General features: G+C 44.2%; 1 protein-coding gene across 1 annotated transcript in view; it reads left to right on the forward strand.

Annotated features, from left to right (window-relative positions):
* Nucleotides 1–26,901, forward strand: part of LOC122549803 (thrombospondin type-1 domain-containing protein 7A-like) — a 403,547-nt gene that overhangs the window by 164,589 nt on the left and 212,057 nt on the right. The window contains exon 2 of the mRNA XM_043689852.2: nucleotides 4,425–5,223. Within this exon, the coding sequence (XP_043545787.2) occupies nucleotides 4,425–5,223 (799 nt within the window). The remainder of the gene's footprint in view (nucleotides 1–4,424; nucleotides 5,224–26,901) is intronic.

The raw sequence follows: 26,901 nt of genomic DNA on the forward strand, positions 1-26,901 counted from the left end.
TAAATGTAGGGGTATGGGTGGGTTACGCTTTGGCGGGTTGGTGTGGACTTGTTGGGTCGAAGGGCCTGTTTCCACACTGTAATGTAATGTAATCTAATCTAATCTTTCCTGAGGCGTGGTGATAGTCAGGTTAAATCACTTCCAGTCCTCTCTCTCCCTTGCTCTCTCTAAGGAGAGGGCAACTGGTTTGTTAGGTCTGTTAGGACTATGACTACTTTATCTTTAAGACCAAGAGGTCTTGGAAATATAGATATAGAGAGAATATTTCCTCCTGTGGAATAATCTAGAACTACAGGGTTACTGTTTAAAAATAAGGGGCCACCCATTTAAGGTAGAGATGAGGCCATTTTTCTTTCTCACTGACAGACATGAGTCTTTGGAACTGTCTTCTTGAAAAATGGTGCAAGCAGAGTCTCTGAATATTCTTAAGGCAGAGGTCAATGGATTCTTGGTTACCAAGGGGATGAAAGGTTATCAGGAGTGAGTGTGAGTGTGGATTTGAGGTTATATTCAGATCACCCATGATCTTGATAAATGGTAGAGCAGCTTCAAGGGATTGAACAGTCAACTCCTACTCCTTTGTGTGTGTGTGTCCATATTGTAAGAAAGCATCATGATTTTCTTACAATTTAACTTTTCAATTTATTGCAACATGAACAGCAGGTTTTGGGATAGATAAATCTCAAAGTCATCGATATTAAATTCTTATTCACACCCCATGCTGCAGTGCAGCTTGTTTGACTGATTTTAATTGTAGCCCTGTCATCACTTTTATTGTCATCATCTCCCTGATAGAAATAGAGTTAATTATAATGTTGTTACCTCTTTGATCAGAGTAGAATTAGCCAAATCATTAACTTATTGTACAAATATCACAGAAGTGTACAATGCACTCAAGGCATGTGGACCCATTTATTACCCATCTCTGGTTGGCCTTCAGATGGTGAAGCTAAGCTACCTTCTTGAACCACTTCAGACCCTTTTGTCGTAGGTGCCCCCACAATGCCACTAGGAAAGATGTTCCAGGCCTTGGTCCAGCGATACTGAAGGAACAACGATATATGTCCAGGTCTGAATCTGAGTGGCTTGGAGTGGATCTTGCAGATGTTGGTGTTCATAGTAATCGGCCACCTTTATCCTTTGGAGGAGAAAGTGAGTACTGCAGATGCTGGAGATCAGATGAAGGGCTTATGCCCAAAACATCGGTTCTCTTGTTCCTTGGCTGCTGCCTGACCTGCTGTGCTTTTCCAGCACCGCATTCTCAACTACCCTTATTCTTTGAGTTGGACGTGGTCAAGGATTTGGAATGTGCTGTTTTCAGAGCCTTGGTGCAGTGTATTTCTGCAATTCTGCAATTTCTGCAATGCACTTGTAGGTTGTGCATACTGCTGTTACTGAGCATCAGTAATGAAGGGGGTGGATGTTTGTGGTTGTAGTACCAATGGAGTGGGCTGCTTTGTTCTGGAGTGTGTCAAGCTTCTTAAGTGTTGTTAGAGTTGCAACTATTCAGGCAAGCGGGCAGTATTCCATCACACTCCGAACTTGTTCTTTGTAGATGGTTGAAGGGCTTTAGAAAGTCAGGAGGTGATTTAGTTACTGTAAGATTCCTTGCCTCTGATTTGCTCTGGTAGCCACTGTATCTATATGGTTAGTCCAGTTCAGTTTCTGGATTAACAAAGTTTTAAGACTCCAAGTTTACAGAAAAAAAACAAGAACTGAATTTCACAAGGGAGCATATTATACAGCACCCCTCCCACACTTGCTGCCACCCACCCCCTGCCACCATTCAAACAAACCACAGACAATGAACTTAAAAGGTGTTCCATCTGCAGACAAAACATGCTGCCAGTGGGCAAAATGACTGAGAATGGGACTTCCACCCTTGACAAGCTATCAGTCAATCTGCTTGGCCAACAGCTCAAGCAGCCTCAGCAGCACCAGAACTGAGTAGCGGGTGCTGCTGAGATGGCAAAGAGCCCACACAAAACTTTGGTGGATTATAGTCAGGTAAGTCCCTTGCTCTCTTGTTATGGGGGAGAGGGTGTGAAGTGACTGAGCAGTTTTGGAGGAGTTTGTTGGTGGCTGAGGTTATGGGTGATACAGGCCAGAATGCAAAATGCAACCTGTGGGATGCTTAATAAATGCACAGAATAGCTGCAAAAAGGTTTCCCCATCATTATTTCCTGTCTTCTTAGGAAATGGCCTGTCAACTCCCACCTACACCAACTGTACTGTGATGTGCACTGTGTAATTTTAATGTCAATACCTTGTTAACATGCTCAATTGGCCATTACTGTTTATTTAAAAATGGCAGCTAGACCACTGATGACTGCACCTGCTGTGGTTTGGGGGATAACTTCAGGGCTGGGCAGTAGTTTGTGGGGTTACCACCCTCCGCATTTATGTGACCCTCAACCCCATCCTCCCTGAAAACATACCCGTCTGGGGACTCGTATAATCCAGTCCCAATTCTCTTCTGTCAGGTTGGACTGGTTATTGACTAGAAAATGAAAAATACCGACAGGATTTTGTTTAAGGCCCTTTAGAATGCTACTATTATCAGCATCCTATGGGTTAACCAATCTGAACATGTGCATCTATGAAACTATTGCAGAGTACCATCTTTAGTTCCAAAGTAAAATGAAAAAGGATGTTTTTCTTTTGATTGTTGGCCCATACCATTTATAAATCATGTGAATGCTCTTAGTCTTCCAGTATTTTGAAACGCAACAATTCTTTCTGTGAGCCAAGTGAAAACTGTCTTGGACAGGTTTGTCGTTTGATTTGAGATCCTGACATTGTCACACATTGCATTAACTTGCAAAATTGGCTTTAATGGGATGATGGTTACCTTAAATTGACGTAAATGCATTTATTGTCTGCTCTGCCCACTGGAATGTGACAAGGACCTGCCAATAGTTGATCCAAACATCCGCACTTTCAAATAATAATCTCTCTTTCATTTGTTCTATGATACACATAGGACTTTGATCACTATTTCAGAAAATGACCATGTGACCTACATTGTCCTCCTAGTTTTTCTGACTAAAGAGACCCCACTAAAGTATATCTAAGTTATTTTAAATGGAGCAAGCAGAAGCAGTGATTTATTTTATTGCCAGCTGGACAGCCTTTATGCTGTTTGACATAGTGCCATCCTCTGTATTATGATACCTGGTTGGTGCCTACAGAACTAAGTAAGAAGTAAGAGCCAGAGTAGGCAATTCAGCCCCTCTACACTGCTCAATACAATCCTGACTCATCTCATCTTGGCTTCAACTCCACTCTCCTGTCCACATCCATAACCTTCAGCCTGTTACTAATTAAAGAACTGTCTATCTCCTTACATTTAGTCAATGCCTGGGCATCCAGCACACTCTGGGGTTTTGAATTCTACAGATTCACGACCATTTGAAAGAAGTATCTCTGTTTTAAATCTGCCATCTCTTAGCTCTGACCTCTCATTCTAGATTGCCCCACAATGGGAAACATCTGCTCCACATCTACTTTGTCAATCCCCTTTAGCATCTTATGCACCTCAATTAGATCTCCTCATATTCTTCTAAACTCTCGTGAATATATGCCTAAACTGCTCGATTCCTGCTCATTATCCAAGCCTTTCATCTCTGAAATCATTCTAGTGAACATTCTCTGAACTGTCCAATACAGATCCTCAGTTGTATTGAATTGAGTGCAGAATACAAAATGGCTCCTGACCCTTCCACTGCCAGATTGAGCAGTTATTCATTGCCCGTTTAAAAGTTAAAATTGGTGCCAATGTCTACAAATATGCATTCTCATACAAGAGGCATTTGGGATTGGGAAAGCCAGCAGATTGTTCCCTAGGAATTTTGAAGGGACCTTTACGGTCCTGTATATTATCAATGCCATATATAGCAATAAATTTGTTCACACCGTTACTAAGAACTGGATGAAAAACATATATATATATATATACTTTTTAAAATTCATTCATAGGATGAGGGTATCACCAGCTAGGCCAGCATTTATTGCCATCCCTAATTGCCCAGAGGTCAACCACATTGCTGTGAGTCTGGAGTCACAGCAGACTCACAGTCACAGGATATTAGTGAACCAGATGGGTTTTTCTGACAATCAGCAACAGATTCATGGTCATCATTAGACTCTTAAATTCAAGATTTTTAAAACTGAATTTAAATTACACCATCTACCCCCATGGTGAGATTCAAACCCAGGTGCCCAGGCCATTACCTAGGTCCCTGGATTTGTAGACCAATGATAATACCACTGGGTTGTTTATTATGTGTATTGAAATATCTTCTAATGTGTACTTTAGTGTAATGGAAAATGCAGCAATGTGAATTGATATAGTTTTGCATCTTTAACATTTAATGAAAACATCTAACCACTAAACAAATATTTTTAAATTCTTTGTCTTATAGGCAGCTGGGGGAGATGTATGGGAGAGGAGTGTGGCCCAGGAGGTGTCCAAACCAGGTCAGTATGGTGTGCCCATGTGGAGGGATGGACTACTTTACCCACTAACTGTAAACCATCGGAAAGACCGGAGAATCAGCAAAATTGTTTCAAAGTCTGTGACTGGCACAAGGACCTGTACAAGTGGCAAGTGGGTGAGTGGAGCAAATGCTTACCTGTCGCTTCCAGGAACCCTTCTTCAAGAGTAACGTCAGAGTGCCTGAAAGGTGAGGAAGGAATTCAGACCAGGGATGTAACTTGCATTGAGAAACGAAATGGAGCTGCAGCGGAGGATGTTATCTGTGACTATTTTGAGACTAAGCCCCACATTGAACAAGCTTGTCTCATCCCCTGTCCACAAAACTGTGTGGTAACGGAGTTTACTTCCTGGTCGGAATGCACGAAGTCCTGTGGAGTGGGATTAAAACACCGCATTCGTCAAATATTAGTGCCCCCGCTCTACGGTGGGGAACCTTGCCCCAACCTGACTGAGTTTCGGACCTGCACGTTCAATTCCTGCGATGCAGAAGAAAGTATTTACAGTTTGAGAGTCGGGCCCTGGAGTGCATGCTCTCTCCCACACACTCGACAAACCCGGCAAGTAGGAAAAAGAGTGAGGGACCCTGAGGCCCGTGAGCTTATGAAGAAAAAGAGGAACCGAAACCGGCAAATCCGTCAGGACACCAAATATTTTGATGTCTTAATCGGTTACCAAACGAGACAGGTTACATGCATGCACAGAAATGGAAAGACTGCTGCGCTGAGGTAAGTGGTTTAGTTCATGACATATATCTTGAGCCTGCTTTACTTAAGTAACCCAAGTGAGTAGCTGAGACAGGGATTAGAAAACCTCAAAGGAAATGTGGTAAATCAGGAAAAGGTGAGCAGGTAATACCAAACTCAAGTTCTATTAACTCGTAAGGATTAAATAACAAAATGTGTTAGTTATTCATTTTAGCCATTAGAGATACAACTATTGCATTGAATAAGATGAAAGCCTTTTCTGTCTATAGTGACTGTAAATGTCAAGTGTGATAACAGACTGGAATGGTTTGAACCGACATTCATAAAGTTGCCCCGATAAAGGGAAGGAACTCACATATTCAGTTGCACAGATCAAGAAGTATTTCAGTCATAGTTGTTTTTCCAAGATTTTGTTTAAAAATAACATGCAACAATAGAACAACGTTTTAGTTTGCAGCTAAATCAGCTCATTCTGCTATAGCTGACCTGACGTTCAATGTCAAATACGAACATCCTTTACCTTGTTAAATCAAAATCACAAAAAACATCTGCTGGAATAGTAGTTCATATTGTAAATGAAGTGCTCCTGGTCCATTGTGCAAAATTAATTGAAGTTACTGGTTAAAATTAGCAGCTATTGAATTGTATAGTTCTTTCTCAGTGTGCAGTCAAACTCAGATTAATATATTGCTCCATCCAATCACTGAATTTGGATACACCAAACCATTCTTGTCATGGAGAATTTTCAATTCAGGCAAAACAACTCAGAATATTGTCTATTCTCTGTTTCACACTCACTGCTTGGTATAAGGGATCGTTGCAGTGTCATTGGATTCCGCTCTATGGGTGACTTGTGGATGGGGAAATAAGCAAGTTAACCCATAAAACAGGACACCATACTATACCCAGTGTGGCAGAGAAGGTGTCAGATGGGCTGCCCACCCTTGGCCCAATTGGTATCTCAATTGATGCCTGCCTAAAGTACTCATCCTTTCGTCTCTTGAACGGTGAAGGCTATGTAATAATAAGGTCACTGGGCCAGTCATCCAGAAGCATAGGCTAATGCTCTGGTGATGTGGGTTTGAATCCCACAACAGTAGCAGGTGTAATTTAAATTTAAGTAATAAGTTCAGATGTCGAAAGCTGCTGTCAATAATAAAAGGCAATGAAACTATTATCAAATATTGTTAAAGATGCATCTGATTCACTAATGTTGTTTCGGGAAGGAAATTTGCCATCATGTCTAGCCTTCATGTGACTCCTGACTTACAGTAATATGGCTGTCTCTTAATTGGCTGAAATGGTTGAGCAAGCCAATAGGTTCAACAGCAATTAGGATTCAGCAACAAATGTTGACCTTGCCAGCAATGCTCACGTCTTATGAAAGAACAGAGGAAAAATATTAAACGACAATGAAAGAGCCCTGTGCCTGGTTGATTTGACCCAAAGGACTTCTGCTCAATGAAAGGTGAATGGAAGGGTACCTATTTTTTGGTTCAAATCACAAGCTCCCTGCAAACAGTATTCCCTCCGCATATGCATTCTGCCCTGTCCAATATCCTCAAGAAGAAAGTGAGGACTGCAGATGCTGGAGATCAGAGCTGAAAATGTGTTGCTGGAAAAGCGCTGCAGGTCAGGCAGCATCCAAGGAGCAGGAGAATTGACGTTTCGGGCATGAGCCCTTCTTCAGGAATGAGAAGTTCATCCCTTGTGGTTGGAGGGTTCCTAGGCGGAAGATGAGGTGCTCTTCCTCCAGCTGTCATGTTGCTATGGTCTGGTGATGGAGGAGTCCAAGGACCTGCATGTCCTTGATGGAGTGGGAGGGGTAGTTGAAGTGTTGAGCTATGGGGTGGTTGGGTTGATTGGTCCGGGTGTCCCAGAGGTGTTCTCTGAAACGTTCTGCAAGTAGGCGGCTTGTCTCCCCAATATAGAGGAGGCCATATCGGGTGCAGCGGATACAGTAAATGATGTGTGTGGAGGTGCAGGTGAATTTGTGGTGGATATGGAAGGATCCCTTGGGGCCTTGGAGGGAAGTAAGGGGGGAGGTGTGGGCGCAAGTTTTGCATTTCTTGCGACTGCAGGGGAAAGTGCCGGGAGTGGAGGTTGGGTTGGTGGGGGGTGTGGACCTGACGAGGGAGTCGCGGAGGGAGAGGTCTTTTCGGAATGCTGATAGGAGAGGGGAGGGAAATATATCCTTGGTGGTGGGGTCCACCTCCAAACGGACCCCACCACCAGGGATATATTTCCCTCCCCTCCCCATCAGCGTTCCGAAAAGACCACTCCCTCCGTGACTCCCTCGTTAGGTCCACACCACCCACCAACCCAACCTCCACTCCCAGCACCTTCCCCTGCAACCGCAAGAAATGTAAAACTTGCGCCCACACCTCCCCCCTCACTTCCCTCCAAGGCCCCAAGGGATCCTTCCATATCCACCACAAATTCACCTGCACCTCCACACACATCATTTACTGTATCCGTTGCACCCAATGTGGCCTCCTCTATATTGGGGAGACAGGCCGCCTACTTGCGGAACATTTCAGAGAAAACCTCTGGGACACCCGGACCAACCAACCCAACCACCCCGTGGCTCAACACTTCAAGTCCCCCTCCCACTCCATTAAGGACATGCAGGTCTTTGGACTTCTCCATCGCCAGACCATAGCAACACGATGGCTGGAGGAAGAGCGCCTCATCTTCTGCCTAGGAACCCTCCAACCACGAGGGATGAACTCCTCATTCTCATTATCCTCAAGAGCCTGCATCCACTTGCCTGATCTCATCAGGGCCTGTCATCCTGTTGAGAACCTGGACAAACCTAGTTTCAAGGGCACAGATGGATGCTCATCCCTCTGGGCTTCCTTCAGTACCAGCCGTGACCACAGCTTCTGCTCTCCTGTTGGTGCAGCAGAGCGTCTGGCATCCAACTGGCAAAAGCTCCATGAAATGGCACTTTCTCCCAGAGAGATGTGAAACTTTCAGCTCATTAAATGGCTCATCAGCCTTAGAATGAAAAGTGGGCAAGCCCATCAGCTCACGATGAAAGGAACAGTGCAGCATATATTCTTAGTCATAAGGTGCTTTAGGGTTGATAAATTGACAAGTTTTTCTCAACAACTCTCTAGAAAGATTGATAAAGGGCAAATTACATAAATATTAGAATTTATCTGTGTGTTAGTTCCTAACGAAATAATTTGCTTTGTTTTCAAATGTGTTGTACAGAATATTATTAAAATGTATTCGAATTATCAAGGCAATTTCTAGAATTGCAGTCATTCATTGAAATGTATTGGGTTTCTGTATTTAAATATTTCTCTTTGCTATGAAATTGTTGCTTGCGCTATGCAGAGGAAGTCACAGCAGCGATATGGCAATTTATAGAATATGGCAATTTTGCTGAAGCATATGTCAATGTCTCGACTTAAATGGCTGAATTAACTGAGATGTTGAATATTTTTAAATTTAGATCAAAGCAGATTAAACAATTTTTACTTCTACCACGCGTTTCTTCTTTTGTGTTGCTCATGAGGAGCAGAGACAATGGATTGCATTGGTTGGAGGGGCGTACTGGGCTAGAAACAGAGACGGAACATTGTTAATATCTGTGCAGAGAGGATAAACTAGGGCAGGGATGGGAGTGGGTTTAAGTGGGATGTGAGGTGTCAAAAATGCTGTCAATATTTAGAGACGATCAGAAGAACAGCTTTATGGGGTAATTCAATCATAAAAATGGTAGAGCAAAACACTGCCTTGAAAATGGAACTGCTATTTTTATATTCTTGTAAAAAGGTAGGCCTGTGAAGATAGAAGTATAATTTGATGTTGTAGTAAAGTTTTATGTTTGTCTTCTGTAGATTTTAATTTGTATTTATTTTGTTATTTATCGTGCTATGCAACAGTGCGACAGAGGAAGTAATGTAACGACTGGCTGTTGTTCTAATAGCTCAGAATTAAAGTTTTTGAATCAATCCAAAACAAAACCTCACTTGCTATTTGTGCAACTAACAAGTTAACAATAAAATGTGTACTATAGGCAACACTATGAATAAGTTAACATATTGCAAAACAGATGTGGTTGCAAAATTAACAGCAACTCACCTTTATGTCGTGCATTTATCATACTTTAGTAAATTGTCTCACAATGTTGAGAGTGATATCAATGAAAAGAAATTCAACACTGAATTATGTAGAAGAAGATATAATAATCTTATGTTTTAATGAAATATGACTGAAATCTTGATTAAAATAATACATTTTTAGCAGCATTTTAAGGGATGAAAGATTGATAGAGTAGCAGAGTCATTTAAGGAAGGAACTTTGGAGCTTGGTGACTCGTGTTATGGACCAGAACAAAGCCCCTCAATATATATTAAGAAGATAGTTCAGACCCTAACATTTTCTTATTTTAAAGATATATATAATGCATGGCATTCCAGATGCAATTTGACTGGTCAGACTCTTGACTTTAAGCAAAACACATTTTATTTTTACATTACAGTTAAAATGCAGGCAAACTAAAAATAACAAAGAAGAATTGGCTTAACTGTAACTATCAAAATGCTTAACAAAATAATATATATACTATCTACTGCTAATTAACTGTTCCAATATAGTAGCATCCAACAAACACACCTTTGGCAAAAGCAAATTCAGTAAAACAGATTGTCTCACATGCAATTCTAGCAGCAAGAGAACCCCAGCTTTTAGCTGTAATAGAGAGAGGAATAATAGCTTCCACATTCATCTTCAAGACCCCAACAACTGCAGAAAGATAAAACTAAAACCCTGGTTCTGTGGGAACTTGACCCCACCCATTAAGGCTGCTTCTATTGTTCCAACTTTTTTTTAAAAAAGGCCTCACAAGCTATTTACTGTATTGGCTTTGAGCAGACTGCTCTCCACCTTTGTCCCGACCTTTATTCATTAAAAAATCCAGGACAAAATGCACCTCTTAAAGCCATGGTATTGCTGCAGTAGGCCACAGATAGCATGATCATCAATGGTGGCCCATGTAAAATTTGGGATGTGCAAGATGCCAAGATTGAATGGGTACAGAGATCTCAGAAGAGTGTAGGGCTGGGGAAGTGTATACAGATATGAAAGAGTAAGGCCATAGAGGAATCTGAACACAAAAATGAGAACTTTGACACAGTAGTCTTGGCTGATGCAAAGCCAGTAAGAATCAGCAAATAAGCAGGTGATTGGTGAATAACATTTGGAGCAATAACATAAAACAAAGTGGCAGCCACTGAAGATCTGAAACAAAACCAGAAATTGCTGGAGAAACTCAGCAGGTTTGACAGCATCTGTGGAGAGAAAGACATCATTGATTTGATTTGATTTATTGTTGTCATGTGTTGAAGTACAATAAAAAATTTTGGTTTGTGTATAGTACAGACAGATCATAACATATGAGGACATACGGATAATTGTGTATTTAGACAGAGCGAGACATTCAAGGTTACGGCTGCACAGGAGGTGCACAAATGGTAGATCAATAGTTTGAAATTAGAGAGGTCCATTCATCAGTCTAATAACAAAGGGAAGAAGTTGTTGCTCCATGTGTTTAAGCTTCTGTATGTTCTGCCTGATGGAAAAGTTTGGAAGACAGTATTACCAGAGTGGGAGGGGTCTTTGATGATGTTGACAGCCTTTCCATGGCAATGAGAAAATTAGGTGGAGTCAATGGATGGAAGACCCCAGCTTCCGTGATGGTCTGTGCTGTGTGCAGAACTTTATATAGTTTCTTACCATCCTGGACAGAGCAATTGCCATACCAAGCCATGATGTACCCATATAGAATACTTCTACGGTGTATCTGTAAAACTTGGTGAGAGTCATAATGGACATGCTGAATTTCCTAAGCCTCCTGAGGAAGAAAGGAGAGGTGTTGTTGCGCCTTCTTGACCATCATATTTACATGGGAGATCCAGGATAGGTTTTTGGTTACCATCAGTGTTGGGAACTTGACAGTCTTGACCCTCTCGATCTGCACTCCATCGATGTTAATGGGGGTGTGCCCTCCTTAATTCCTGAATCAACGACCAGTTCTTCAGATTTGCCAACATTGATAGAGAGCTTGTTATCTGTGCCACAACACCAAGCATTTTATCTCCTTTCTATATGTTGACATGTCATTGTTTGATAACCAACCTACACTAATGGTATTGTCAGCGAATTTGTAGATGGTAATCATTCAGAATTTTGTTACACAGTCATGAGTGTACAGGGTGTACAGCAGAATGCATCCTTGCGGAGCTCCAGTGTTGAAGATTATCATGGAGGAGGTACAGATGTCTATCTTCACTAATTGCTGTCTATGGATCAGGAAGCTAAGGATCCATTTGCAGAGGGCGGAGTCAAGATTTACATTTCAGAGTTTTGAGATTAGCTTGATTGAGATTATAGTGCTGAAGGTGGAGCTGTAGTTGATGAGTAGGAGCCTGACATATGATCCAGGTGTTCTAGACATGAGTACAGGGCTGGGGAAATGACATCTGCTGTGACCCTGTTTCAACATCAGATAATTTAAGGAAAGTTCAGAATTGAGTGTGTTATGAAGTGAAAGTAAGCAGACATGAAGCTGTGAAAATGAGTAATGTGAAATCTGAAGGTCAGAGTAATGCTCATTATCCTTCTTAAAAGTCAGTTAGCTTATCACGGAAGTAAAAATACAAAATGTCAAGAACATTCAACACATTAATCAGGATTTAAGAGATAAACAACTGTTTTTGAGAGAGCAGCAGAGGTTAGATGATTGAATATATTCAAGGGTGACTCAGGCATATATTTGATTGATATGGAAGTCAAGGGCTTTGGGGAACAGGCAAGATGAGCACAATCATATCAGCTATGAATAGTAGAGCAGGCTGGAGGGGATGAATAGCCAAATCCTGCGCTTGATTCTTATGCTTAGTTATGAATGTGAAATTTGTTTATTGGCTGGCCCAAAGGCTTCTGCAATGACCAGTGAGTAAAGTTAACTAAAAAATTATGTTCATTGTAAAAGCAGAGTTCTACAAAATCTAATTTGTTTCCAATTAATTAGAAACAAATGTCTTCTTTTTTAGAATCATGACTTCCCAGATGCTATTGATGACCATATATGAAAAGTTAACTGCTTTGAAAGATTGTAGTTCACAATGGAACAGCACAACATAAATCCAGTACACAGAATATACACTTGCCCAACTGAATTCATATGAATTATAATGTTTTAAATTAATGGTGTTCAATTGGAGCAAAAGGCAGGAGAATTTTGGATATACAGTTATTAAAATCACAATAGCTTGAGGACCAATGAACAAATGTAATGAACTATAGGCTACGATCACATAATTGCTGATATGCTTCAGGAATATGCAGAGCAATCCATCAGAATGATAATAACAAATCATACTTCATAGTTACATAGGCAGGGCTTTTTTTTTTGGAGAAGTGTATGCATTAGGGACATTACAGACCAGTTCAAAACTACTGTTTCGTTTAAAAAATGATTTTCACAATTGGATTTGAAGCAATTGTAATGGGGTCAGCCAGATGGGCATCATGGAATATGAGTTCCCTGATCAGAGCTGTTAACCTGGTCCAATCAGGGAGCCCTGGCGGACAGATATTAACAGGAATGTCGGGCGATGGCCTCCGTTGCCCTCAGCCGATCGAAAGGGAATCGGGTTCAGATCCCCAAAGCCGGAGTTGGCCCCAAGGTCCCGTACTTCCCGCGGGAGCCTGTGCCCCACAACCTAAGCCGCCTCCGGAATTTTAATTTTGTTCCCTTCCAGGGGGTAAAAAGGAGGGCCCTATATAGACTGCTGCTGCACACCGTCCACCTCTTCTCCCTCATCCACCGTCCGGACACGCCTTGGCGTGCCCATTTGCCACCAGGCGGTGGGGATCCCCAGTGGAGGGCTCTCTACACGGGAGCCCTCCCCCTTTCTCTCGGGGATCTGGGGTGGAGGGTGCTGCACGCAGCAGTCCCCTGCAACCGCAGATTGCGGTGGTTCACGGACTCCCAGCCCAACTGCTTGTTCTGTGGCGCTGTGGAGTCCGTGGACCACGTATATATTGGGTGTGGGCGTTTGCACTCCCTTTTTGATTTCCTGAAAAACCTTCTCTGTTTTTGGCTGCACTTCAGTCCCACGCTCCTGATCTTTGGGCACCCGGTACGGAGGAAGGAGGGCAGGTCTGAAGATCTCCTCGTGGGTCTGCTCCTGGGCCTGGCCAAACTGGCCATCAACAGGTCCAGGCAGCGGGCCGTGGAGGGGGTCGTTAGGGCCGACTGCCTGCCCCTCTTCCGCGGTTATGTTAGAGCCCGGGTGTCCTTGGAGAAGGAGCACGCAGTGTCGACCAACACCCTGGAGTTGTTCAGGGAGAGGTGGGCGCCGCAGGGAGTGGAGTGCATCATTTCTCCCTCCAACTCTATTTTGATTTCGTCCCTACCCTCCCCTTCACTGTTTTGATCACACCGCACTGCCCTTTGATGTGAAGGGCAGTGCTTGTCACTGGCCACCCGGGTGTTTTCCTATATTCCTGGTGGTGGAATTTGAATAAAGATTCGTGCACTTTGTGTCTTTCACTGTGTCTCACACCTGCACACACACCATGGGTGCTGGGGATAAAATAAGCACTACCGCCCTTAGGTGGTAGTGTGGGGGTTAAAATAAAAAAAAAGGAAAAAAAAAGAGAAAAAAAAATTAACAGGAATGTCAGGCGATGGCCTCCGTTGCCCTCAGCCGATCGAAAGGGAATCGGGTTCAGATCCCCAAATCCGGAGTTGGCCCCAAGGTCCCGTACTTCCCGTGGGAGCCTGTGCCCCACAACCTAAGCCGCCTCCGGAATTTTAATTTTGTTCCCTTCCAGGGGGTAAAAAGGAGGGCCCTATATAGACTGCTGCTGCACACCGTCCACCTCTTCTCCCTCATCCACCGTCCGGACACGCCTTGGCGTGCCCATTTGCCACCGGGCGGTGGGGATCCCCAGTGGAGGGCTCTCTACACGGGAGCCCTCCCCCTTTCTCTTGGGGATCTGGGGTGGAGGGTGCTGCACGCACCAGTCCCCTGCAACCGCAGATTGCGGTGGTTCACGGACTCCCAGCCCAACTGCTTGTTCTGTGGCGCTGTGGAGTCCGTGGACCATGTATATATTGGGTGTGGGCATTTGCACTCCCTTTTTGATTTTCTGAAAAACCTCCTCCTCTGCTTTTGGTTGCACTTCAGTCCCACGCTCCTGATCTTTGGGCACCCGGTACGGAGGAGGGAGGGCAGGTCTGAAGACCTCCTCGTGAGTCTGCTCCTGGGCCTGGCCAAACTGGCCATAAACCGGTCAAGGCAGCGGGCCGTGGAGGGGGTCGTTAGGGCTGACTGCCTGCCCCTCTTCCGTGGTTACGTTAGAGCCCGGGTGTCCTTGGAGAAGGAGCACGCGGTGTCCACCAACACCCTGGAGTTGTTCAGGGAGAGGTGGATGCCGCAGGGAGTGGAGTGCATTATTTCCCCCCCAACTCTATTTTGATTTAGTCCCTGCCCTCCCCTTCACTGTTTGATCACACAGCATTGCCTTTTGTGAAGGGTACTGCTTGTCACTGGCCACTCGGGTGTTTTTCTATCTTCCGGGTGGTGGAAATTGAATAAAGATTCGTGCACCTCGTGTCTCTCACTGTGTCTCACACCTGCACACACACATGGGTGCTGGGGGAAAAAATAAGCACTACCGCAGTTAGGCGGTAGTGTGGGGGTTAAGAAAAAAACAAGATTAACAGGAATGTCAGGTATTCTGCTCACTCTGAGAGCTGCCTGTGAGAGAGCTAGATCAGTGTCAAGGACTGACCACGTGTAAACAAAAGGTGACCTGGTAATGGGACACTGGCCTCTGTGGTGTCATTTCAGGGTTCACAACATATAAAAGGAAATACTGTGCCACCGAAAATCTGAAGTAAAAACATTTCTGGCATTTCAAAGTTTCTCTGTTGACAGATGCTGCCAGATCTGCTGAGTTTCTCCACTGCATTCTATTTGGATTCAAATAACATGGGCCACAATTTTTATGAGTGGTAGGAAATGAGACGGACAGTTTTACAATCAGAGAACCCAGAAAATGGATACAAATATGACAGAGTATACAGAAAGGGTTAATAATCAAAGTTGAAACACACTGGACAAACAAATGACAATGAGAAGAGGGATGGTTAACACAGAACTGAAGATGTTATATCTGAATGCATGCAGTATAAGGATTACGATAAATGAGCTTGTGGTGCAGATCGAACTTTGCAGGTATGTGATGGGCGTCACTGAGATGTGTCCGCAAGGGGATCAGGATTGGGAGCTGAATATTCAAGGATACACATCCTATCGAAAAGATAGGCTGTTGGACAGAAGGAGTAGGGTTGCCTTATTAGTAAAAAATGAAATTAAATCAATAGTAAGAAATGAAGTAACATCAGATGGTGTAGAATCTGTGTGGGTAGAATTGAGGAACAGCAAAAGTTTTAAAAAAAACTACAGTAGGAGTTATGTACATGCTTCCAAACAATAGTCAGGAGCTGGGGCGCAAGATACACCAGGAGATAGAAAAGATGTCATAGAGTCGTAGAGATGTACAGCATGGAAACAGACCCTTCAGTCCAACCCATCCATGCCGACCAGATATCCTAACCGAATCTAGTCCCACCTGCCAGCACCCGGCCCATATCCCTCCAAACCCTTCCTATTCATATACCCATCCAAAAGCCTCTTAAATGTTGCAATTGTACCAGCCTCCACCACTTCCTCTGGCAGTTCATTCCATACCCATACCACCCTCTGTATGAAAAAGTTGCCCCTTAGGTCTCTTTTATATCTTTCCTCTCTCACCCTAAACCTATGCCGTCTAGTTCTGGACTCCCTGACCCTAGGGAAAAGACTTTGCCTATGTAGCCTATCCATGCCCCTCATAACTTTGTAAACATCTAAAAGGTCACCCCTCAGCCTCCGGTGCCCCAGGGTAAATAGCCCCAGCCTCTCCCTATAGCTCAAATCCTTCAACCCTGGCAACATCCGTGTAAATCTTTTCTGAACCCTTTCAAGCTTCACAACATCTTTCCAATGGGAAGGAGACCAGAATTGCACTCAATATTCCAACAGTGGCCTAACCAATGCCCTGTACGTGGGCGGCACGGTGGCACAGTGGTTAGCACTGCTGCCTCACAATGCCAGAGACCCGGGTTCAATTCCCGCCTCAGGCGACTGACTGTGTGGAGTTTGCAGGTTCTCCCTGTGTCGGCGTAGGTTTCCTCCGAATGCTCCGGTTTCCTCCCACAGTCCAAAGATGTGCAGGTCAGGTGAATTGGCCATGCTAAATTGCCCGTAGTGTTAGGTAAGGGGTAAATGTAGGGGTATGGGTGGGTTACGCTTCGGCGGGTCGGTGTGGACTTGTTGGGCCGAAGGGCCTGTTTCCACACTGTAATGTAATGTAATCTAATCTGTACAGCTGCAAAATGACCTCCCAACTCCTGTACTCAATACTCTGACCAATAAAAGAAAGCATACCAAATGCCTTCTTCACTATCCTATCTACCTGCGACTCCACTTTCAAGGAGCTATGAACCTGCACTCCAAGGTCTCTTTGTTCAGCAACATTCCTTAGGACCTTACCATTAAGTGTATAAGTCCTGCTAAGATTTACTTCCCCAAAATCCAGCACCTCACATTTATCTGAATTAAACTCCATCTGCCACTTCTCAGCCCATTGGCCCTCCTGGTCAAGATCCTGTTGTAATCTGAGGTAACCCTTTTCGCTGTCCACTACACCTCCAATTATGGTGTCATCTGCAAACTTACTAACTGTACCTCTTATGCTCACATTCAAATCATTTATGGAAATGACAAAAAGTAGAGGACCTAGCACTGATCCTTGTGGCACTCCACTGGTCACAGGCGCCCAGACTGAAAAACAATCCTCCGCCATCACCTTTCTCCATCTTCTACCTTTGAGCCAGTTCTATATCCAAATGGCTAGTTCTCCTTTTATTTCATGAGATCTAACCTTGCTAATCGGTCTCCTATGGGGATCCTTGTCGAATGCCTTACTGAAGTCCATATAGATCACACCTACTGCTATGCCCTCATCAATCCTCTTTGTTACGTCTTAAAAAAACTCAATCAAGTTTGTGAGACATGATTTCCCATGCTCAAAGACATGTTGACTATCCCTAATCAGTCCTTGCCTTTCCAAATACATGTACATCCTGTCTCTCAGGATTCCCTGTAACAACTTGCCCACCACTGACATCAGGCTCACTGGTCTGTTGTTCCCTGGCTTGTCTTTACCACACTTCTTAAACAGTGGCACCACATTAGCCAACCTCCAGTCTTCCGGCACCTCACCTGTGACTATCGATGATATAAATATCTCAGATAGGAAAGGCAAAGTTTGAGTGATCATGGGGGTTTCGATATGTAGATAGACTGAAAATCTGGTTGGTAGTGGATCATAAGAAAAGTGAATTTGTGGAATGTTTACGAGATGGCTTTTTGGAGCAGCTTGTGGTGGAGCCCACTAGGGAACAGGCAATACTGGATTTAGTGTTGTGCAATGAGGCAGACGTGATAAGGAAGATTAAGGTGAAGGAACCCTTAAGAGGCAGTGATCATAATATAATTGAATTTACTCTGCAAATTGAGAGGGAGAAGATAGAATCAGAGGTAAGGGTATCACAGCGGAATAAAGGTAACTACAGAGGCATGAGGGAGGAGCTGGGTAGAATTGACTGGGAGAGGACCCTAGTAGGCAAGAGAGTGAAACAGCAATGGCAGGAGTTTCTGGGAGTAATTCAGGAGGCACAGCAGAGATTCATCCCGAGGAAAAAGAAGCATGTTTCAGGGAGGATGAGGCAACCCTGGCTGACCAGAGAAGTCAGGGAAAGCATAAAAACAAAAGAGAAAGCATGCAATGTAGTGAAGGGCAGTGGGAAACCAGACGTTTGGGACGCTTACAAAGACCAAAAGGGCTTAAAAATGTGTTGCTGGAAAAGCGCAGCAGGTCAGGCAGCATCAAGGGAGCAGGAGAATCGCCCTTCTTCAGGAATGAGGAGGGTGTGCCAAGCAGGCTAAGATAAAAGGTAGGGAGGAGGGACTTGGGGGAGGGGCGTTGGGAATGCGATAGGTGGAAGGAGGTTAAGGTGAGGGTGATAGGCCGGAGAGGGGGTGGGGGCGGAGGGGTCGGGAAGAAGATTGCAGGTCAAGAAGGTGGTGCTGAGTCTGAGGGTTGGGACTGAGAAAAGGTGGGGGGAGGGGAAATGAGGAAGCTGGAGAAATCTACATTCATCCCTTGTGGTTGGAGGGTTCCTAGGCGGAAGATGAGGCGCTCTTCCTCCAGGCGTCGTGTTGCCATGGTCTGGCGATGGAGGAGGCCAAGGACCTGCATGTCATTGGTGGAGTGGGAGGGGAAGTTAAAGTGTTCAGCCACAGGGCGGTTGGGTTGGTTGGTGCAGGTGTTCCAGAGGTGTTCTCTGAAACGTTCCGCAAGTAGGCGGCCTGTCTCCCCAATATAGAGGAGGCCACATCAGGTGCAGCGTATGCAGTAAATGATGTGTGTGGAGGTGCAGGTGAATTTCTGATGGATATAGAAGGATCCCTTGGGGCTTTGGAGGGAAGTGAGGGGGGAGGTGTGGGCGCAAAGACCAAAAGTGGGCAACAAAAAAGGAAACAAGGAGGGAGAAGATTAAATCTGAGGGTAAGCTAGCCAGTAATATAAAGGAAGACTGTAAGAGTTTCTTTATATATATAAAGGGCAAAAGAGAGGCAAAAGTGGGCACTGGGCCACTCAAAAATGATGCTGGAGAGATAGCAGTTAGAAACAAGGAAATGGCTGAGGAAATGAATAATTACTTTGCATCAGTCTTCATGGTGGAAGACACGAATAATATTCTTAAAAATTCAAGAGAGTGAGGGGGCAGAGCTGAGTTTGGTGACCAGCACCAAGGAGAAGGTACTAGAAAGCCTGAATGGTCTGAAGGTGGATAAGTCACCTGGACCAGATGGACTACATCCCACATATCTACTAAGGGAGATAACTGAAGAGATGGTGGAGGCCTTACTGGTGATCTTTAAGGAAGCACTAGAATCAGTGAAGGTTCCAGAGGACTGGGAAATCCCTAACTTGACACTCCTGTATAAAAAGGGAGAAAGGCAAATGACAGACAATTACAGACCAATTAGCCTAACCTCGGTCGTGTGTAAAGTCCTGTGATCCATTATGAAAGATGAGAACTCTGAAAACTTGGACATTTATGGTAAAATAGGACAAAGCCAGCATGGTTTCATCAAGGGAGGTTATGCCTGACAAATTTGCTAGAATTCTTTGAGGAAATAACAAGCAGGTTATACCAAGGAGAGCCAATGGATGTTATCTACCTGGACTTCAAGAATGCATTTGACAAGGTGCAGCACAGGAGGCTACTGAGTAAGATAAGGGAGCATCGTGTTCGAGGCAAGGTGCTAGCATGGATAGAAGATTGGTTGTATGGCAGAGAGCAGAGAGTGGGAATAAAAGAGTTAAAAGAGTCCTTTTCAGGATGGCAGCCTGTGACAAGTGGTGTTCCGCAAGGCTCAGTGTTGGGACCACAACTTTTCACTTTATACCTTAATGATCGAGATGAAGGAACTGAGGGCATTCTGGCTAAGTTTGCAGATGATACAAAGATCGGTAGCATTGAGAAATCGGGGAAGCTGCAGGATTTGGGCAGGTTAGGAGAGTAGGCAAAGAATTGGCGGATGGAGTACAATGCAGGAAAGTGTGAGGTTATGCAATTTGTTGGGAAGAATAGAGACATGGACTATTTTCTAAATAGGGAGAAAATTCAGAAGTCTGAAGTGCAAAGAGACTTGGGAGTTTGAGTCCAGGATTCTCTCAAGGTAAACTTGCAGGTTGGTTCAGTAGTTAAGAAGGCAAATGCAATGATGGCATTTTATTTTCAGAGGGCTTGAATATAAAAGCAGGGATGTACTTCTAAAGTTCTCTAAGGCTCTGGTCAGACCACTTTTAGAGTATTGTGCACTGTTTTGGCCCCATAACACAGGAAGGATGTACTGGCCTTGGAGCATGTTCAGAGGAGGTTCACGAGAATGGTCCCAGAACTGAAATGCATAACATATGAGGAACATTTGAGGACTCCAGACTTAGAAGGATGAGGGGAGATCTAACTGAAACATACAGAATACTGAATTTCCAGGACAGAGTAGATGTTGGGAAAATGTTTTCATTGGTAGGAGAAACTAGGATCTGAGGGCACAGCGTTAGAGGAAAGAGAAGACCTTTTAGGACGGAGATATGGAGAATCTTCTTCAGCCAGAGAGTGGTGAAACTATGGAATTCATTGCAACAGAAGGCTGTGGTCAGGTCATTGAGTTTATTTAAGACAGATTCTTGAGTATCAAGGGGATTAAGGGTTATGGGGATAAAACGGGAAAATGAGGTTGAGAAACTTATCAGACATGTTTGCAAACTTGATGGGCTGAATGGCCTAATTTCTGCTCCCATGTCCTATGGTCTTATATAAGTGGGTTTCCTTGGGGCTCATTGAACTTACTGCAGGACATAATTGCTATTTTTTAAATGTATTTCCGCAGCAGTTGTAAAAAAATTGTGTCGTGGGCAGAAAAGACCCCATTAATCCTAGTTCACAATCATTGCTGGAAATGCACTTAGCTCTTTTTCTTGCAACAGTCATCACCCACTTTCAACTACCAGGTATCTTCGGGCCTTGTAAAGACGGCTGTCCACTGTTAAGCTGGAGTACAAGGAAAATAAAATCAATAGCTTGTTGCTTCAGTGAAAAAAAAACTCAATATACCTTTTGGGAGGTGTATGTTCACATAGCCACTACATTGCCAGCATTGAAACCAGAAATGGTCAGGTTTCAGCTCTGAGAAGGATTGAGGTCAGATTTGAGATTATTGATATGTTTTACTTCTGACCCAAATTTTACTGTCTTTGCAGGATAAAGATAGGTGGGATCACTTGATAAAATGCCAAAACTAAAGATAATCTCCTATATTTACACAGCTGTCAGCACTTACTGGACAACACCTGATCAGAAGTGCACCGAGGTTTGGCAGAATGGAAACCCTGTACTTTTATTTTGTCAACACATCAATGCACTTGAATCAGCCTTGATTTTATTTTCAAGTCTCTGGTGTGGGATGTTAAGTTAAAACAGATCAAAGGTAATAATTTCAAAACTGAAGTTACAGTTAAAAATAGGACACTGATTTTCATGGATTTGGGCTGATGCTGGAAACCTCTAAAACTGACGTTTGTTTCCATATTCCCACTTCTAACAATTTTCATTGGCATGGCATAAGGACTTAGTAACCAACACATATGTCGCACTTGCATGCTTCCTGGCTTCATTGCAGATTTCAACATTCTCCAACAATTTTGATGGATTCAGGCCAGGCTCAGGAGAATGGATGACAGCCTCTCACAAGATCCTAGTCCTGAGTGCGGAAGAAAAAATGAACATCTATTTTACATTCCCATATAATACATTGGCCCGTACCTTCTCAGAAAGCTATCAATCAAATCCATTCCGACTATCAATGACAAAAAGCTATTTGCACTTTAATTTTGTGCAAAACAACCCTGTTCGAACTAAAGTAACTCAAAGAAAGAATGATTTATTAACAGGCAAATCAAGTATTCATAATGAAACTATTTAGGAAAGGTCTTGTCGTCTGATCTAACCAGACTTATTGATACATAACATCAGATGTCTTATGATCTTATGGTCTTATAATGAATGCTTGGCTGAGCTTCAAAATGACTAATAACTTCGCTGTCAGTAAACAATGTTGACAAAGGTTGAAGGAGACTCAACAGGTCTGGCGAAAGAAAGCAGAGGCTGCCAGACTTACTGAGTTTCGGCAGCAATTTCTATTTTTGTTTCAGATTTCCAGAATCTGCAATTCTTTGTTTTGTTTTAGTTGACAAAGCTTGAAAGGGAAGTGCTCAGATTTTGAAAGCCTCAGGCATTCCAATGACTTATTGGCTTTATATATCAGAGATAATAGAAACATGGGTGTAGAAGATGCATGGTTGGATTGGAGAGAAGGTCACGGGGAATATGAAGGGGCATGGAGGCATGAAAAATATGGGGACATGAGGGGAATGTTTGGGTGTGGACAGGGTCATGGGGGATGGAAGGGGATGGGAAATATGGAAAGCATGAAAGGATATAGAATGTTGATTTGGGGTTGAGGGAAGGGAGGGCTTCAAAGCCTGACTTTTGTAGTTACAGGTTATTAAGTTTATTCGCTGAGCTGGAAGGTTTATTTTCAGATGTTTCATCACCATGCTAGGTAACATCATCAGTGAGCCTCCAGTGAAGCGCTGGTGTTATGTCCAGATTTCTATTTCTGTGTCTTTGTCTGTTAAGGTGGGTGATATCATTTCCGCTTCTTTTTCTCAGAGGTTGGTAAATGGGGTCCAAATCGATGTGTCTTTTGAGGGAGTTCCAGTTTGAATGCCAGGCCTCTAGGAATTCCCCTGTGTGTCTCTGTTTAGCCTGTCTCAGGATGGATGTGTTGTCCCAGTCGAAGTGGTGTCCTTCTTCATCTGTATGTCAGGATACGAATGACAATGGGTCATGTATTTTGGTGGCTAGTTCGGGTTTGGTTATCCTGGTGGCCACCTTTCTGCCTGTCTGTCTGATGTAGTGTTTGTTATGGTCTTTGCATGATATTTAGTAAATGACATTTGTTTTGCTGGTGGTTAGTATAGGGTCCTTTCGGTTCTTCAGCTGCTGTTCAAGTGTGTTGATAGTGCATCATGGTAGCCCACAAACCTATCACTAGTATCCTTACATGCAGATTAAGAAGGACACCACTTCGACTGGGCCAACACATCCATCCTCGGAGAGGCTAAACAGAGACATGCATGACAATTTCTAAAGGCATGGCATTCAAACTGGAGCTTCATCAATAAAGAGATTAATTTGGACCCCATTTACCAACCTCTGAAAAAAAGAACTGGCAATGATTTCACTGACCTTAAGATACCAAGACAGGTAAATAGAAAGTGGGACAGAACACCAGCGCTTCACCGGAGACTCTCTGATGATGTTACCTAGCATGGTGACAAAACATCTGAAAACAAACCTTCCAGCTCAGCAAGCAAACTTAACAACCTGAACCCCAACCTGAGCTACAAATCTTCTTAAAAATTTTGTAGTTGCAGCTGGAACAATGTTAGAATAAAGAAAAACAAAAACAGAAGTTGCTAGAAAAGCTCAATGGGTCTGGCAGCATCTGTGAAGAGAAATCAGAAGTTAATGTTTTGAGTTTGTGACCCTTCCTCAGAAATGATGGCAGCTAGGAAAATGTCCGTTTATGTGCAGAAGATAGGGTTGAGGAGGGGGGTAAGGAATAAGTGATAGGTGGGGATAGAGCTCAAACAGAGGAAAGAATGGTTAGACAGATAAAGGAGTCAATAATGATCTGGTTGGGAGAGTAAATAGCTGTTAATGGAGACTGTTAGTGGCTAACAATAGGTAGTATGTAATGGCAGACTATGTAATAACAAAGCCTGGTATGTGGGGTAGGGGGTGAGGACATGGGGGAGTTTAGACCTGAAAATTATTGAACTCAATATTGAGTGCGAAGGGCTGCAGGATTCCCAAGTGGAAAATGAGGTGTCATTCTTCCAGCTTGTGCTGAGCTTCACCGAGACAGTGCAGGAAGCCTGAGACAGAGGTATCAGCCAGGGAATAGGGTGGGGTGTTAAAGTGGCAGGCAACTGGAAGCTCAGGGCCTTTCTTGCTGACAGAATGTAGTTGCTCTGTGAAGTTGTCACCCAGTCTACACTTCATTTCCCCAGTGTAGAAGAGACCACATTCTGAGCAGCAAATGCAGTAGACTAGCCTGTGACAATTGCAGATAAAGTGCTGCTTCACCTGGAATGTATGTTTGAACCCTTGGATACTGAAGAGGGAGGCATTAAATGGGCTGGTATTACATCTTCGATGGTTGCAGCAGCAGGCACGGGGTGGGAGGGGGAGTGGTTGAACCTGGGGGTGGGGTGGGAGGTTTTGGAGTGAAGGAAGAGTGGACCAAGGTGTCCTGGAGGGAACATTCCCTGTGGAAGGCACACAAGGGAGGGAAGAGGAATATGCGTCTGGTGATGCCATCTCGCTGGAGCTGGCAGAAATGGTGGCTGAAGATCTTCTGGATGTGGATGCCAGTAGGATGGTAGGTAAGGACAAGGGGACTCCTGTTGCTCTTGTGGGAGGGAAAAGAGGGGGTGTGGGTGAAAGAGCTGGAGATGGGTTGAACTGGTTGAGAGCCTTGTTGACAATGGTGCTGGGGAATCATCAGTTGAGGAAGAAGGTGGGCATTTCAGAGGTTCCCTCATCGAATTGGCCTCATCAGAACATATGTGATGGAAACAGAGGAATGTGTCTTTTTAGGAAGCACAGTGTGAGGGTGTACAATCCTGATAACTGTGGGAGTTGGTGGGTTTATAGCAGATATTAATGGCCAGTTTATTCACAGAAATGGAAACAGAGATGTTGAGGAAGGAAAGGGAGGAGTCATAAATGCACCAGATGAAAGTGAGGGTGAGGTGGAAATTCGAAGCGAAATCTATGGACTTTTCCAATTCTTCAAGAGAGAGGGAAGCAGCACCGATGATGTCATCGAGATATCAGAGGAAGAGTTGTGGATGGGGGCTGGATTAAGACTGGAATATTCCATGTACCCCATGAAGAGACAGGCAGAATTGGGGCCTATGCGGGTACCCGTGAGCACCCCTCTGACCTGGAGTAAATGAGAGGAGTTAAAAGAGAAATTTTTGACGGTGAGGACGAGTTCAGCTAAGCGGAGGAGGGTGGTGGAGGGTGTGGATGGTTCAGGCCTCTGCTCCAGGAAGAAGCACAGAGCCCTGAAGCCATCTTGGTGGAGGATGGACATGTCAGAGGAATCACAGATGTAAGTGGGCAGAGACTGGACCGGGGAAGAAAAGACGGAGTCAAGGTAAGAAGGGATGGTTCAGGAAGGCAGGAACAGGCAGAATCAATGGGTCTGCCCTGGCAGTCCTGTTTGTGGATTTTTGGAAGGAGGTAGAAGCAAGCTGGATGGGGTTGAGGGACTAACAGCTTGGAAGCCCCGGGAAGAGGGAAGGTTGCCAGATGAAATTAGGTCAGTTACTGTCGTTGACACAATAGCCTGATGTGCCATGGTGGGGTCATGTCCAGGGGGAGATAGGAGGAGGTATCTGAGAGCTGGTGCTTATCCTCTGCAGCATAGAGGTCAGTACACCAGACCTCAACAGCAACCCCCCCCCCCCCCCCCACCTTTTCAGCAGGCTTAATAACAAAGTGAGGGTTGGATCTAAGCACATAGAGTGCAGTCAGTTTAGAGGGAGACAGAATAGATTGGGTGAGGAGAAGGCAGAGAAATTGAGGTGACCAATGTCATATTGACAGTTGTCAATGAACAGACTGAGTGCAGGTAAAAGGCCAGAAGGAGGGGTCCAGGTGGAGGGAGAATGTTGGAACTGGGTGAAGGGGTCTGCAGGATGGGGAGAGAACTTTTGTCCAAAGGTAGAAGGCTCAAAGGTAGAAGACAGAGGGTGGTGGTGGAGGTGTTTTTCAGACTGGAGGCCTGTGATCAGTGGAGTGCTACAAGGATCGATGATGCGTCCACTACTTTTCATTATATATATAAATTATTTGGATGTGAACATAGGAGGTGCAGTTAGTAAATTTCTAACTGGCACCAAAATTGGAGGTGCAGTGGACAGTGAAGAAGTTTACCTCAGATTATAATGGGATTTTGATCAGATGAGCCAATGGGCTGAGGTCCTCAGGAGTGTTGCTAAACAAAGATACCTTGGAGTGCAGGTTCATAGCTCCTGGAAAGTGGAGTCGCAGATAGCTAGGATAGTGAAGAAGGCATTTGGCATGCTTTCCTTTATTGGTCAGAGTATTGAGTACAGGAGGTGGGAGGTCATGTTGCGGCTGTACAGGACATTGGTTAGGCCACTGTTGGAATATTGCATGCAATTCTGTTCTCCTTCCTATCAGAAAGATGTTGTGAAGCTTGAAAGGGTTTGGAAAAGATTTACACGGATGTTGCCAGGGTTCGAGGATTTGAGCTATGGGGAGAGGCTGAACAGGCTGGGGCTGTTTTCCCTGGAACGTCGAAGGCTGAGGGGTGACCTTATAGAGGTTTACAAAATTATGAGGGGCATGGATAGGGTAAATAGGCAAAATCTTTTCCCTGTGGTCAGGGAATCCAGAACTAGAGGGCATAGGTTTAGGGTGAGAGAGGAAAGATATAAAAGGGACCTAAGGGGCAACTTTTTCACACAGAGGGTGTATGGAATGAGCTGCCAGAGGATGTGGTGGAGGCTGGTACAATTGCAACATTTAAGAGGCATTTGGATGGGTATATGAATAGGAAGGGTTTGGAGGGATACGGACTGGGTGCTGGCACGTGGGACTAGATTGCATTGGATATCTGGTCAGCATGGATGGGTTGGACCAAAGAGTCTGTTTCCATGCTATACATCTCTATGACTCTATGATATGGTCCGGGTACTGGCAAGTGGAACTAGATTGGGTTGGGATATCTGGTCGGCATGGATGAGTTGGACTGAAGGGCCTGTTTCTGTGCTGTATAGCTGTATGACTCTGTGACTCTAAATGGGCACTGAGGCAAAGGCAACGAA

This window comes from Chiloscyllium plagiosum, unplaced genomic scaffold (assembly GCF_037043375.1).
Source record: "Chiloscyllium plagiosum isolate Xiang-an unplaced genomic scaffold, Cpla_swu_hap1 HiC_scaffold_5, whole genome shotgun sequence".
NCBI lineage: Eukaryota > Metazoa > Chordata > Chondrichthyes > Orectolobiformes > Hemiscylliidae > Chiloscyllium > Chiloscyllium plagiosum.